Source organism: Canis lupus, chromosome 20 (genome assembly GCF_003254725.2).
Source record: "Canis lupus dingo isolate Sandy chromosome 20, ASM325472v2, whole genome shotgun sequence".
Taxonomy (NCBI): Eukaryota; Metazoa; Chordata; class Mammalia; order Carnivora; family Canidae; genus Canis; species Canis lupus.
The window spans coordinates 56,987,390-57,002,038 of record NC_064262.1 but is presented as its reverse complement, the minus strand read 5'-3'; the positions used below and the strand labels follow the sequence as shown (position 1 = coordinate 57,002,038).

Below are 14,649 nucleotides of genomic sequence, written 5' to 3'. Positions count from 1 at the left end.
TCCTCTGTCCCAGGCGGGTCGATGGGGTCCCTGGGTGGCGTCCAGCTCGCGGGCGGGCCAGGCTGGGGCCTGAGCCACCCCCTCTCCCGGTCCGTGGGGTCCCACGTCCCCACGGCTGCAGCGCAGCGGGACGTCTTACGTGGGATCTGGTCCTGCGGTGGGCAGGGGGTCCCCACGAGTGGCGAGTCCCGGACGCAGCCCAGATGTGGAGAGGGAGGCGGCAATCAGATCCACCAAGGGGAGGGTGTCCCAGGACTGCAGCTGGGATTCCCCAACAACTTTATTGAGATACAAGTCACAAAGTCACATAGCATACAATTCTCGCCCAAAAGTGCACAGTTCAGTGATTTTTAAAAAAATATTCACAGCACTCGGCATCCACCACCATCCACATTAGAACATTCCATCTCCCCAAAAAGAAGCCCCATCCCTTCCCGTCCCCAGCGCCCAGCCCCTCTCCGTGGACGAGCCGTCCTGCCACCCCGTGGGGCCTCCTGTGTGTGGCTCCCTCGCCGAGCGCGTGGCTGGGGGTCCGCCGGGGTTCGTGGGGGCCTCGCCCCTGCTGCAGGTGACGGAATTCCAGCGGGTGGAGAGCTTCGGCCGTCTCAGCCGCCATCAGTCCATGGACATTTGGGTTGATTCCACATTTTGGAAATTAGAAACACTGCTGCTGTTAATATTGGGACGCGCGTTTTGTGGGGACAGGGCGTCGGGCTCCCTCGGGTGGAGCTCCCAGGCGAGAGGCACAGGGCGCACCTGGGGAGCAGCCGCCAGCCTCCGAGGGCTCCCTGCCGCGCACGTCCTCCCTGCGTGGGTTAGGATCCATCCTGGGCTGTGAGGCCGCCCCGGCCCGATGCTCCCTGTGTCTGCGGCCGGAGTGGGGGGCTGGACGGGAGCCCAGAGTGCACTGGGCAGCAGCAGCTGGTTCTCACTGGAGGGTTTCCGAACGTGGGTTCTGCGACCCCTGTGCCCCGAATTCTTGCCCTGGTCCCACTAGTGTGAGAGGCAGGCTGGCTGGCCGTGACCCCGAGGCTGGAGAGAACGGGTGGGTCTGAGAGCCTGTTTGGGAGCCAGAGCCGAGGAGTTAGGTGCTGCGGGGCAGGGAGGTTCAGGGGGAGCCCCACCCTGGCCCCTGGAGCACCCCTCTGGCACCTCCGACCTCCGCTCCTGCTGGCCGGCCTGTCTGCACGTGTGGCCCTCCTCCTGCCTGGGAGCTCCGAATCTTCACTGTCTGTTGGCCTGACCAGGGTCCCCCTTCCCAAAAGTCCCGTCCCTTGGAACCTGTGAGGGGGACCCTGTGGGGTCTTTGCAGATATAACTAGTTAAGTTCTGATGAGGCCACTGGGATTGAGGCGGACTACGTCCTTGTGAAGACACAGACCCCCAGGGAGACGCAGAGATGGGAGCCGGGCGCCCGTGAGCCAAGGAGCGCCAGCCCCGCCAGGGCCCAGACACGTCCCCAGGGAACCAGCCCTGCCACGACCTTGACCTTGGACCTCTGCCCTCCAGAACCCGGAGAGATAGATCCCTGCCGTGCTAAGCTGCCTGGCGTGCGCTATTTGGACTCGGCTACACCGCCTACGGTGGTCAGTCCAACACTCCCCCGCGTCCCGTGGCTCTGGGCCCCGGCCTGTCCCGGGGTCTGGGGTGAGGGTGGTCTGCGGTCTCCCCGGAACTGCATCCTCCAGCCAGCGGTCGGCTCAGCCCCCGAGGGGTAGGAACTCCCCCGCGAATGATAAAGCTTGATGCCGGTCAGCTCACTGGCGGCCACCCCACCGGCCCCTTCTTTGGTTAGGGGACTCCTTCAGGCGTGCGACCAGTGCCTCTTTTTTTTTTTTTTTTTAACATTTTATTTATTTACTCATGAGATACACACACAGAGGCAGAGATGCAGGCAGAGGGAGAAGCAGGCTCCCTGTGGGGAGCCCGACGTGGGACTCGATCCCGGGACCAGGGGATCACGCCCTGGGCCCAAGGCAGACGCTCAACCGCTGAGTCCCCCAGGGGCCCCATGACCAACGCCTCTTTATTGAGCACCTACTGTGTGCTGGAACTACCTCGGTGAGCAAAACACACGAACCCCTGCCCTGGCGGAGCCCATATTCTAGCAAAGGGCACGGTAATGGAGGTATATAGCATGTGTGCCGGTGTTAAATGCTAAGAAGAAAAAAAGAGGGGGGTATGAAATGTGCCGGTGGGGTGTGTGTGAAGCATCTCGGTCGGTGGCCAGGGAAGCCCCGTGGAGAGGGGGACAGAGGCCGGGTGACCCAGGGCAGGAGGGGTGTTCCAGCGAGAGGAAAGGCAAAGGCTGGGGCAGCAGGAAGGGCTTGGGGGGGGGGGCCGGGGGGAGTATTTCATTTGGGGAGGGTGAGCAGAGGAGGGACCCTGGAGGGCAGGGGTGTCCGGGGAGTGGCTCCTAGCAGATTGCCAGGTCACCCCCGCAGGGGAGGGGTGCAGAGAAGCGCTTTCCGTGCTTCCTGTGCGTGCACCAACCGCTGTCTAGGTCACCCTTTCTTGCAGCCTTTTCACTAGTGTGATTTTTCCATGAAAAGAAGGAGTTTGAGAGATTAAGTCCCCAGCTCCAGGACCCTCAGCTTAGGAGGGCTGCAGGTGGGGTGCGCGCCGGGTGAGTGTGACTTCGGAGCAGAAGCCCTTCAACCTGCTGCTCCCCGCCCCCGCCCCTCCCCAGCAGTTCCCAGCCTGCCTGGCCTTCTCGCCTCCTGGCCTTTGCTCTTGTCACCTCCTCCCAGCCCGTCCAGTCTTACCAACATCTCAAACTTCAGGTGATGACTCACGTCCAGTCCACCCGGAAGCCTCTCCTTAGGGACAGGAATCAGGTCTTGCTCATCTCTGAGAAAAAAACAACAACAACCCACATGATATCAGTCATGACATCAGCACTTTTCCTGCTTCAAACCTGCCAATGGTTTTCTGGCACATCCAGAGTCATACCCAGACACCCCGGTCACTGTCCCCGAGGCCCCCGTGTCTGGTCTCATCTCCCCCGTTCTGCCCGTCACTAACTCTGCTGCAGCCCCCTGGGGCTCCCTGGGCCAGGTGTGGCCTCACCGCAGGGCCTTTGCACATGCTGCGCTGGAAGCGCTCTCGCTTCATGCTTCCCAAGCTTGGCTTCTTTGTGTCACTCAGGTCTCAGCCCCAGTGTCACCCCCCCTACCCACCCCACCAGAAGCAGTCGTGTTACTGCCCACCCCCAGCGCCGTATCAGCTCCCCTCGGGCCTCCAATCAGTGCCGCAGAGATAGAAAGCACCCCGAGTCCGAGTCCGAGGCATTTGCTCCCCACAGGGCCCTCTTCTAAGTGGACCAGAATGAACTCGGTGGGTGGGTGCTCAGAACACTCGTGGCTCACGCTGTGGTTTCCGTGAGCAGAGAGCGGAACGGGGTGCCCAAGCTCACGCAGCGGGACAGGGACAGAGCCGGGATCCAGAGCCCAGCAGTCAGAGGTGCCCTTGGTCCTCCCATCCCCTCCCTGTGCTGTTTGGGGGGGCCCTGTCCGCATCCACACTCCGCCCCGCCCCTCACGCCCTCTCCGGCTTGGCTCCGGTGCCACAACCAGACGCGGTGGCCTGGGGTGCTTCAGCCCCGGTCCCTGACTTGTCACCGTCCTGGAAGTTGGAAGTTGGGGGTTGGGTGGCAGCAGGGTGGGCTCTGGGGAGGCCTCTCACTCCTCACCGGTCCTCACGTGGTGGAGAAGAAAGTGCTGGTGTCCCTTCCTCTCCTTATAAGGGCACTAATCCACCCTGGGGCTCCACCCTCATGACCTCACCCAGCCCCAGTCCCTCCCAGACGCCCCACCTCCAAGTGCCACCCCACGGAGGTCAGGGCCTGGGCTTACAGAACCCGAACTTGTGGTCCCTAACACCTCCTATCACCGTGGGGGGCTCCAGGCGGCACCCCCACCCTCCTCCCAGGCCAGGGGCTCCTCCCAGGACATTCCAGCCTCAATGCTGGCTGGGAGCCCGAACCCCCCCTCCTGGGCAGGTCCACCCCTCAACCTCCTTGGTTTCTTCCTTCATCCATGGGGAACAACCCAGGTTTGTGCAGGGGTGGGTGGAGGTAGGGTGCTGGGGTTTGCAGGCGGGATCCCAAGAAGCAGGGCCTGGACACGGGTGAAGCAGAAACTCAGTCAGGATGAGAAACCCTATTTTTGTTTTGTTTTGTTTGTTTTAAAGATTTTATTTATTTATTTTACAGGGAGAGAGAGAGAGAGAGAGAGAGAGAGATGAGAGCGCGAGAGCGAGCGCACCAGCAGGGGGAGCAGCAGGCAGAGCCAGAGGGAGAGGCCGACTCCCCGCGGAGCCTGAGCCGGGAGCCCCACCTGGGGACTCGATCCCAGGACCTCAGGATCACGACCTGAGCCCAAGGCAGACGCTTCACCATCGGAGCCCCCCAGGCGCCCTGAGAAATCTTATTTTGATGTCATGTTTTTAACCAAGTCAAGCCAATGGGAAAACACAACAACAACAACAACCCACAGATACATTTTCAAAATTTTTAATGAGGGCAGATCAGTCATCCTGATTTTTCCTTTGGGCCGGGGCTCGCACAGGGCTTGCTGCGGCACCCTGATCCTGCCTCGATGGGACACCCTACGATTCCGTCCATCCTGGATTTGGGGGGGCATCTGTTTGAGTCAAACTGTCACATCAAAATATTTGTCTCACTCTGGGCCAGTGGTGATGGTTGCACAGGCTGGTCACTCTTCAAAGCCCTCTGAGCTGGACACCAGCTCAGCTAAAAGCGGGCTTGATGGTTTGTGAATTATATCTCAATTTAAAACATGAGAGAAAAAAAAAAAAGACTATTTTGGTGACTGAGTTCTTCGCTGCTCCCTTAAACCTTGCCTCCCCCCGACCCGAATGTCCATGCTGCCTGCACCCCAGCGCCGCCCTGCCAGCCAGAGCAAAGCAGAACCTCAAAGAACCCGTGTCCGGACCCTTCCCGGGAACCAGCCTCTTCCCGAAAAGCCAGGCCTCTGCCGGGCAGGCCCGTCCCGCCTCCACCAGGCCAGCACCTGCTCAGCCTCCCTCACTCCCCTTGCTCCGTCCGCTCCCCAGGCGGCTTCCTTGACCCCCGGGTGCCCCCCCACACCCCGTCCTCTCTGGGCTCCAAACATCCCGGTGTCACCCCCGGGGTCTTGGGCTACCTGGTGCGTCTGGGAATATCCTCAGAGGACTCGGAGCTCTGTGCCCTTGAACTCATAACGCCGTCTGCGGGGGCCTCGATTCCTTCCCTGTAAACTTGCCATGACCCCGAAGTGCCACCTTGGGGAGGGGGGGCGGGGGGAGCCCCCAGAGAGGGCCGCCTCCAAAATGCTCAGCAGCCAATAAAAGTTTGGTCTCATTAGCACCTTCCCTGCAACGTTACTAAAAATGTGGCTCCGTTGATCAATTGTAGAGACAAAGGGTCTCATTCTTGAGGTGCAGGTGGATGTGCCCGTTTTCTTGCTGGGGATGTCAGCAGGGGGCGGGGGGCTGTGGGTCTACCCTCCCCTGTCAATGTGGTCAATGGTCTCACATGGGGGGACTGTGGGTCTCCCCCCCAGTAGATGGGGTCACCTGTCCCTGGGGCATATAGGGACATTCTCAAGGCCTGGGTCTAGGGTAAGGTGCACGGGGCATTCGCCTCAGGAATGAAATCCAGGGGAGGGCGCCAAAAACTCAATCATCAAGATACATATTTTAAAAATTCAAAATCAATGCAAAAGGATCCATGGTGAAGGAAAGGTGAAAATCATAAATAAAGAGAGGATCCGACCCTGTACCTGCACAGCTCCCCTGCTCCCTCGCCCCCACCCCGCCCTGCCCCGCCCGGCCCTGGCCCTGTTGGACATTTTAAATCTTGATATTTTGTTCATCATAGGTGGGGTGTTTCATTTTGCATACATTTTCATTTTTACTGCTTTAGAATGTTGTTGATCTTGATGACGGTGTTTTGTGGCATTCCCTCGAAAGTTGTGCCTGAGGCAAGTGTCACACACTCCCTACCCCACCCCCCTGCCCTGCTTCCAGTTAGCTTCACTGACGAAAACAGGCAACCAAAACAGCCAAAAGGCACAAGCAACCCCATGTCCACCGATGGACGAATAGATAAGCAAAATGTGGTCCGTCCAGACGCTGGAATATTGTTCAGCCTTAAGGGGCGCCAGGGTGGCTCAGCTGGTGGAGCCCACCAGTGATTTCGGCTCAGGTCATGATCTCAGGGTCGTTGGATCAAGCCCCGAGTGGGGCTCACCCTTAGCGTAGAGTCTGCTTGTCCCTCTCCCTCTGCTCCTCCCCCTGCTCGTGCTTTCTTTCTCCAATAAATAAGTAAATAAACAAAATCTTAAAAAAAAAAAAAAAGGAAGGAAATCCTGGGGCACTTGGCTGGCTCAGTCTATATGGCCTGTGACTCCCCATCTTGGGGTCGTGAGATCAAGCCCCACCTTGGGCTAGAACTTGCATTTAAAAAAGAAAAAAAAAAAAGGAAGGACATCCTGACACCTGCTACACGTGGAGGAGCCTTGAGGACATTGTGCTCAGTGACATAAGCCAGACACAGAAGGACAAACACTGTCTGATTCCATTTATAGGCGGTGTCTGGGATAGAGAAATCCAGAGACAGAAAGAATGGTGGGTTCCAGGGTCCGGGGTCCTGTTTAAGGGGCGCCGAGTTCGTGCGGGGGCTGATGGCTCCGGCCGGCGGTGCTGGCTTCACTGCACCCTGGATGCATTTCATGCCTCTGGATGGTGCATTTACAGATGGTCTAAGTGTCTTTCACCATCATTTAAAAGGCAGACACCCCCGGGCAGCACTTTGCCTCTTTGCTTTTCAAAAGACAGGACATCGATAAAGTCACATGTTGCACAAGATGTTGTGTCTATGAAATACAGCGACCGTCACCCCAGGCCCAGCCTCCTCACCCGCCGCCTCACCCCTCCCCGCACGACCCCCGTGCGTCCCTTCCGGCGCTTGGGGCGCAGGGACCTCGTGCGGCCACCAGGTGGCGCCGCCCCGCCTCTCGGCGCCCGGGAGGTTCGGCGCCAGCCCGGTGGGCGGCGCGGAGGCGGTGCGATGCGTCAGCCGGACCGCGGGGCCCGGGAGCCCCGGGAAGCAAGCCGCGGGGCTGAAGGCCAGACCCCAGGCTGGCGGGGGAGGGGACGCTGCTGTGAGTCACGCGGGAGCCCCCGATCGGCCGTGGGAGGCAGTCCCACGCTGCCTGCCCGCCAGGCTCGTGAACCGCCTTCCTGGGGGAGACGGCGAGGCCGGCGGCCGTCCCCCTGTCGCACACGTGTGGCTCCAACACGCCCTGCACGGTGGCTTGCGGGAGTGCGTGTGCGAGGGAGGGGGGGGGACTGCCCGTGCCTCAGTTTCCCCTTTTGTCTAATGCACATAAGCATGGACCCTGCTTCCTGGGTCCTGGAAAATTAAAAGACTCATGATGCCGTGAGCCTGGTGCACAGGACGCGCGCTCCGTCCTCATCAGCGTCCCCTCCGGAAGGAGGGATCAGAGTGGCCACGGCCCCTGCAAGCCGACCTGAAGGGGCGGCGCGGGCGAGAACAGGGCGCCCCGGCCTCCCCCGCGGCCAAGTCCCCGCACCCTCAGGTGCAGAGGGGCGCTCAGGGGTGCAGCGCCAGGCGCCGGCAGGGGGCGCGGGCCCGGCTGCCGCAGGGCCACCTGCGCCTCCCACGCGCGCTCCACCTTGAAACTCGCGGCGGGGGGGTGACGAGGGGGCGACCACTCTCGTCCCTCGAGTGCCTAGAGCTGTGCAGCCCTTGCTGCTGGGGACCTCGAGGCGGCCAGCCGGTGCCACGGGGTGACACTTCCTGCGTGTGCCCCTTATTTTATTCAATGCTTCCTGCAGCTCCGTGAGGCTGGGACGCGTTCTCAGGGGGCAGGTGGCCACACAGAGGCCACCTTCGCAGCTCCCAACCTGGGGGGGCCTCGAGGGGGCCTCCTGCGACCACCACCATCCATGGGACATCTGTGTGCCCTTTATTTTATTTAACGCTCCCTCCAAGCCAGGGAGGCCCGGGCTGCAAGGCCATCAGACAGGCTGGGACCCAGAGCTCCAGACAAGTCACCCCGGGTCTGGGGTCTCCGCGGCCACCCCCCTGCCCGCCTGGGTGGGATCAGGCTGCGAACTGGGGCCCCCCGCCCCGTGCAGGCCTCGAGCACAACTTGGGAAAGGCGCGGGCCGGGGACTCTCCCGGGACCAGGAGGGGATTCCAGGCGCCCCCCCTCCCTCCACCAACTCCGAAAGGCCGCGCCGGCCTTGCGCGCTGGAAATCCCGCGCGCGCCCCGAAACGCGGCTCAGCTGCCGGGAAATCAGGAGGAAAACTTCTGCTTTTTTTTTTTTCTCTTTTCTGGCGCTCGCGCTCCCCCGACCCCGCGCCCTCCTCCCCGCTCCCCCCACGTGGGCCGCGGCGTCGGCCAACCGCGGCGCGCCTCTCTCTCGCCTTTGTGGACTGGCCAATAGGAGGGGCGGACGCGCCGCCGAGGCCACGCCTCCAGCCCCGAGGCTATAAAAGGCAGCGCCGGCGGCCGCGGGCTCAGATCGCCGGAGCCGTGGACGCGATCCCTCCTCTGCGGCCGCGCGGATTATTCCTGCCGAGGACTTGGGCATTTTTCTCCGCCTTCTCTGGGGGAGGATTTCGCTGCCTCCCGAAGGTCTTGACCGAGCGCTCGGGCTCCGAGGGAAGGGTTTGGGCTTTCCGGCCTCGGATTTTGCATTTTCTCGCCTGGGGCTGCCGTGGGGCTGCTTTCCACTGTGGATTATAACTGCAACATGACGCTGGAAGAGCTCGTGGCGTGCGACAACGCGGCGCAGAAGTAAGTAGCCGGGCCACGCGGGGACCCGAGCGACCGGTGGCCGGCAGGGCGCTGACCCTCCCTCTCTCCTGCCCCCAGGATGCAGACCGTGAGCGCCGCGGTGGAGGAGCTGCTGGTGGCCGCGCAGCGCCAGGACCGCCTCACCGTGGGGGTGTACGAGTCAGCCAAGTTGATGAATGTGTGAGTCACACCACGTCCCCGGACTGGGCGCGGGTGGGGACCCCCTCCGCTCTGCACGCTCCCTGCTGCACCCCTCTCTCGCACAGGGCTCGGGTTTCCCCCAGCGTCCCCACCGTGCGCTCAGGGCATCTGTGCCTTCCATCGGAGGGGGGGAGAGGTTGCAGTATCCTGACGGCACCCTTTGCAAGCACCCACCACCCTGTTTGCTCCTGCCTGCCCCCCCCCCAAGTCCTGAAGCGTGCATCTTCTCCCCACTCCCCTCCAGCTGCATGCACATGCGATCCCTCACTGGGCTTCGGTTTCTCTTTGCCTTTCGAAACTCCCCCGTGCCCCGTGGCCTTTTCTGAGTCCCCAGCTGATCCCGTCTCCTTCCTCTGGCCCCCTTTAGGGACCCTGACAGCGTGGTCCTGTGCCTGCTGGCCATTGATGAGGAGGAGGAGGACGACATCGCCCTGCAGATCCACTTCACGCTCATCCAGTCCTTCTGCTGTGACAACGACATCGACATCGTCCGGGTGTCAGGCATGCAGCGCCTGGCCCAGCTGCTGGGAGAGCCGGCGGAGACCCAGGGCACCGCCGAGGCCCGAGACCTGCACTGCCTCCTGGTCACGGTGAGTCGCGGCGGCTGGCCCCACCCTGCCCAGGCACCTGGGCCCGTGTTTGTCAACAAAGTGGAGCTGGCCGGCCTCGCACCAGCTCAGCACTCAGCCACGATCGGCATGTCCCGTGGGCCGCCCGCCGGGGCCTCCTTCCCCCGGGGAGCTATTTTGAGCTGGCCTGTTTTCCCCAGAGGGGCCCTGGGAGACGGAGGCTTCCTGCCCACTCCTGGGGCTCCCACTGAACCCCCTCTTTTCACCCCGTCACAGAACCCTCACACAGACGCCTGGAAAAGCCACGGCCTGGTGGAGGTAGCCAGTTACTGCGAAGAGAGCCGAGGGAACAACCAGTGGGTTCCCTACATCTCCCTCCAGGAGCGCTGAGACCCTTCCCAGCATCAGAGCCTGTTGAGTTGCTACCAAAAAAAAAATAAAATAAATATTTGACCCCTCCCCCCAGAACAACCCCCCAAAACAACCCAACCTGTGAGACCATGGGGGCAGAATCATTGGAGAAGAGGGGAGCGTGCAGCCGCCCCCAGGGCGGTGAGCCCGGAGCAGCGCCCGTGGCGGCCCCCGAGAGAGGAGAAGAGGGGGACCCGGGCCAGCAGGAGACGGGAACCTGGAGCTCAGGCTTTGCGACAGAGCAGCTGGAGTGGGGGAGCAGCGGCCTCCCCCACCGTGGAGGGCCTGGACTCCACACTCGGGTGGAGTGAGACCTACTGCGTCCCCCACCCTTCTTGTGACCGGCGCTGACATCTGCATGAGACTCGCTTGACCGAGGGTCTGCACCCTTGCCGGGACTATACTTTGGGACTTGGGAGCTGGGGCCGAGGTTGCTCTGTACCCATGAACTCCCAGTTTGCAAATGTAATAGACAATCTATTTTGTTACTTGCACTTGTTACTTGAACCACTGAGAGAGCTGGGAAGCTTATATAGATACATATATTTTTACTTCTATGATGACCTTGTAATAAATTTCTAAAGCTTCTGGGTTCTTGTGTATTTGCCACCTCTGAGAGGGGCCAGGACCTCTGCGCCCCTCCCCGCGCCCCAGCCTACACTGCCCACCGAGCCCCCTCCTGCAGGCTCACCAGGAAGTGTTACTTAAGTCCCTGTTAGCAGCTCCAGGCTCCTTTGCAAAAACAGTGCCTCTTCTCTCTGCAGCCGGCGCCAACCAAGCCCAACAAACCTTTGCCTCTTTTTTTTTTTTTTTTTTTTATCCTCCCTCCTGCCCCATAGCAATTAAAAGACCGGTTTATTACGAAACCTGGCCGCTGTGCCACAGCTGTTACTGGCTGTGCTGGAGTCAACCCCAAGCTCTGGGCATATAGAGACGCAGCCCTGGGGGGCTGGCTGCAGCCCCTGCCTGCCCGCCCCTCCCCCCACCCAAGGCCAGAGAGGTCAAGGGGGCATGGACCCCGGTGGGCTCAGGGCTGCGGGGCAGGGCTGGCCTTGCAGGAAGGGCTCCTCCAGGCAACCCCCCGGGAGCGGCCCTCCACCCACCCAGCCTTCTCCCTCCCCAGATAGGCTCCTTCACTGCACTGAAGAAAAAAAAATTTTTTTTTTCTTTCCCCAAACTAAGATCAACAAGCAAAAAACACCCAAGGAAGTCGTGCTCCCAGCCCAGCCGGACTTGGCACGGGGCTGCCTCTTGCCTCTAAACCGAAACTGTGAGGCCGGCGGCCACCTCCCGGTTCTCCCGGCGCAGGCGGTGCCTCCCCCGCCGCGGGCTCCCCGCCCCAGCTCCCGCAGGCCCCGCTCTTCCCGCCCCGGCTGCGGGGTGGGCCGGCCGCGTGTCCCCAAGCCCCGCGGGGAGGGGGACGGGGCGAGCCCCGCCGCAGGCCGCGACCTTTCCACGGAGCCCTACGTGGGCGCGGGAGGAAAACCCCGGCGGTGCCCCGGGAGTCACGGGGCTGGGGGGAGCCCCGCCGGGGCGGTTGGGAGGGAGGGACAGGTGGAGGGGGAAGCCCCAGGGAGAGGGAGGGAGGGGTGGGAATTCATCCTGGGGTGGAGGGAAGGGGAGACCCGAGCTGGGGAGCTGGGGAGCTGGGGAGCCGCCGTCCCTGGGGCAGGGAGGAAACCCCGAGGTGGAGCCTTCCATGGGGACCCCGGGGTGAGTGGGGGGAGCAGCAGAAGAGGTGTGCAGAGGTTAGGGGGAGGGGAGATGCTAAGTGGAGCGGCCAGAGCCCTGGGGGGTGGGAGGGGGGGAGATTGGAGGGGAGAGGGTTTGGGCTGGGGGGAGCCTGGGAGGAACCTAGAGGGGCTGGCAGCTCAGTAAGGACCCTCGGGTGGGGGAGGGGCAGATAGGGAGCCCCAGTGGGGAGGGGGGATCCCTTCTGGGGTTGAGAGGTGAGGAGGGAGGAAGGGGACTCAGAGGGTGAGGGTGTGGGGGGAGGGGGAGGGGGATCCCTGAGAAAAAGCCAGTGGGGAGGGAACCCCCGCCTCAGTGGGATGGGGCTTAATGGGGAAGAACTAGCGGGAAGAGGGTCCGCCCTCTGTGGTTGGCTCCTCTGGGGGAGGCTCACCTGCCTCCTGCTCCACCTATCTCCATCTTGATTCTGGCCATCCAGAAGGACCTGTGACCTGTGACCCTCTCAGGCCTAGGTCCCCTGTCCAGTAGGGCAAGACCCCAGGCTCCTGGGCCCCAAGGACTTACAAAGGCCTGGGTAGGCTCCCAGTTGTGTGACTCTCAGCTGGTACCCTAGCCCCTCGGTGCCTCAGTCTCACAGCCCAAAATTCAAAATAATAATGCTGTCTTCCTCACAGAACGTCGAGAAGGTTAAATGAAATATGTATTGTTTAGACGGGGGCTTCCCACATAGAAGGTTTAACAACGATTGGCCATTATCATTGCTGGCCCAGCACTATTATGATGCCCCGTGCATTTCCAGAATCATCTCCTTACTCTACCCTGTGACATCATGGCGAGCCTCCCATGCAAAATTTAAGAAAGCGGGTGCCCCAAAGTCAGCAAGTTGAAGACTATTTTCAAGCAATGTTTTTTTTTTTTTTTTTTTTTTCCAAGCAATGTTTTAAAAACTCGAATGGAAGGAAAGGACAGGACACTTTTGCTGGCGGACAGAATCGTAGATCAGAATCGTAGATCACGGTAGGGTTGGTGTGGCTCATTTTTCCTTCTGTCTCAGGACCCAGCGCATCTCTTTCCCTCGCCCCGGTTTGACCCAAACTTGGGATATTTGGTTCCTTCATGTGGCAGGTGAAGAACACAGGCCAGGGAGGGGTGAGGCCTCCCAGCATGGAGACAGACCCACGGCCTGGAATTCAAACCCGCAGCTCTCTGGGCATGAGCCTGTGCAAACGCAGGGGCTCTGGCCTTAGGTTCCAGCAGTGGTTCTCCTGCTACGGTCCCCGTTGCTGTGGTGGTGGCGGTGGTGGCGCATTAACAGAAGCTTGAAGTTTCCCTGACTCACCGAGGAGACATGAGCGTTGGGTTGTGGTGCCGCCGTCTCACGAGGCTTATTCCATCTTCCCTGGACAGAAACACCCTGACGCCTTGACTGCAGTCCTGGGTGCTGCTGTCCGTTTTCCAGAAGCGAAGATGAGGCCCAGCGTGGAGGAGCCACAGACTGGCCAAGATCTTGAACTGTCACCGACGGGCTGGTCAGCCCCTGGGGACAAGGCAGGCTCAGGAGAAAGGGGATAGACGGCACCGGCCCCAGGACACTCCCCCGCACAGTTCTCTCCAGAGGGGGCCAGAGAGAAGCTGCCCGGTCACCTCTGCAGGTGGCTCCCCTAGGCTCCCGTTGCCAGGAGACAGGGCCCCGTCCGCAGCAGGAGGGTGCAGGTGGACATGCGTGGTGGGATGCAGGTTCGCTTCAGGGTACCCGAGCTCGCTTCTGCCCACACCTACGCCGCGGACCTGAGACACACATGCACGCACACAGGTGCACACCCAGGTCCCCAGACTTCACACACCCTGTCACCCAGACACTCCTGGGCAGAGGCCGGAGCTCCGGCTTCCCCTTCTCCTTCCCCTGGGGCCAGTCACTTAGCTTCTCGGAGCTCCCCCTCCGTGTTTGTCCCTTAGACACAGCCTCCCCTGAGCATCTGTCTGTGTGTGGACACACACCCGCCAAAATGGACGTGGACGCAGAATTACATGCATGTTGACAGGTATGTAAATACAGATGTGGTCTCTGCCCCCAGGCCCTCACAGCTTGTAGGATTCACCCATTTCCCGAACCCCCGATGCCCGGAGAAGGGGGCTGGCCTTGTGAGCGTGTCATGAAACACATAGCGTGTGCCTGGACTTGAGCACAAGCAGGGGTGTGGGAGGAAGAGGGCCAAACACGGCAGCCAGGTTGGGAGCAGTGATAGAAGCGCCGGCGTTGCCCGGGGCGGCTTCTGCTCGGCTATCTCGGTTTGGCCTCCAAACAACTGCACAAGGTACTGACTATCCTTATCTGCTTTTCACAGAAAGGGAGCGCACGGGCTCAGAGAAGTGCAGCAACTTGCCCAAGGTCACACAGTTGGACAGTGGCACAACCGGGGAGCAGGCCAAGGCCCGTGTGATTCGCAGTTAGGATTTTATATCTATTTATATGTTCATTTTTATGTAATTGAGATATAACGTACATACCATAAAATGTACCCCCTTTAGGGGGATCCCTGGGTGGCTCAATGGTTTAGCGTCTGCCTTCGGCCCAGGGCATGAAACCCTCGGGACCAAGTCCCACATCGGGCTCCCTCCATGGAGCCTGCTGCTCCCTCTGCCTGTGTCTCGCCTCTCTGTGTGTCTCTCATGAATAAATAAATAAAATCTTAAAAAAAAAAATGTACCCCCTTTAAAGGGTTACTTAGTGGTTTTGAGCATGCTTCACAGATTCGTGCAATTATCACTGAGGTCTAGTTCCAGAACATTCCATCACCCCAGAAGAAGGCCCGTCCCTGTTGGCCATCACTCCCCATCCCCTTCCCCAGCTCCTGGCACCCATGAGTCCGTTTCCTGTCTCTGTGGCTTCGCTGTGTTCGGCACATTTCACAGAAATGGGATCACACACCAGATGGCTTCTCAT

At 60.8% G+C, this 14,649-nt stretch overlaps 1 protein-coding gene and 2 long non-coding RNA genes across 6 annotated transcripts; 2 read left to right on the top strand and 1 right to left on the bottom strand.

The window, feature by feature from the left end:
* Positions 1-224: 224 nt before the first annotated feature.
* On the bottom strand, positions 225-3,717 carry LOC112666235 (uncharacterized). 4 transcript variants are annotated; one of them, XR_007404368.1, is made up of 3 exons: positions 3,614-3,717; positions 2,766-2,850; positions 225-1,059 (listed from the first exon to the last, which is right to left on the bottom strand). It is a non-coding gene; the product is annotated as an uncharacterized LOC112666235 (long non-coding RNA). The 4 variants fall into 4 exon arrangements; XR_003140786.3 differs by having other exon boundaries at positions 3,210-3,712; XR_007404369.1 differs by having other exon boundaries at positions 3,621-3,711.
* Positions 3,718-8,539: 4,822 nt separating this feature from the next.
* On the top strand, positions 8,540-10,601 carry GADD45B (growth arrest and DNA damage inducible beta). Its single transcript, XM_025456839.3, has 4 exons — positions 8,540-8,832; positions 8,911-9,012; positions 9,401-9,623; positions 9,879-10,601. The coding sequence occupies exons 1-4, from the start codon at positions 8,789-8,791 to the stop codon at positions 9,990-9,992; spliced, it is 483 nt and encodes a 160-aa protein (XP_025312624.1). The 5' UTR covers positions 8,540-8,788; the 3' UTR covers positions 9,993-10,601.
* A 2,626-nt stretch (positions 10,602-13,227) lies between these two features.
* On the top strand, positions 13,228-14,429 carry LOC125753155 (uncharacterized). Its single transcript, XR_007404280.1, has 2 exons — positions 13,228-13,747; positions 14,051-14,429. It is a non-coding gene; the product is annotated as an uncharacterized LOC125753155 (long non-coding RNA).
* The last annotated feature ends 220 nt before the right edge of the window (positions 14,430-14,649 follow it).

Excerpts from the sequence above, each read along its gene's own strand:
- GADD45B (XM_025456839.3), top strand. The coding sequence starts at position 8,789 with ATGACGCTGGAAGAGCTCGTGGCGTGCGACAACGCGGCGCAGAA. Across the intron at positions 8,833-8,910 it reads TGCGACAACGCGGCGCAGAA|GATGCAGACCGTGAGCGCCG; the intron begins GTAAGTAGCCGG and ends TCCTGCCCCCAG. Across the intron at positions 9,013-9,400 it reads TCAGCCAAGTTGATGAATGT|GGACCCTGACAGCGTGGTCC; the intron begins GTGAGTCACACC and ends GGCCCCCTTTAG.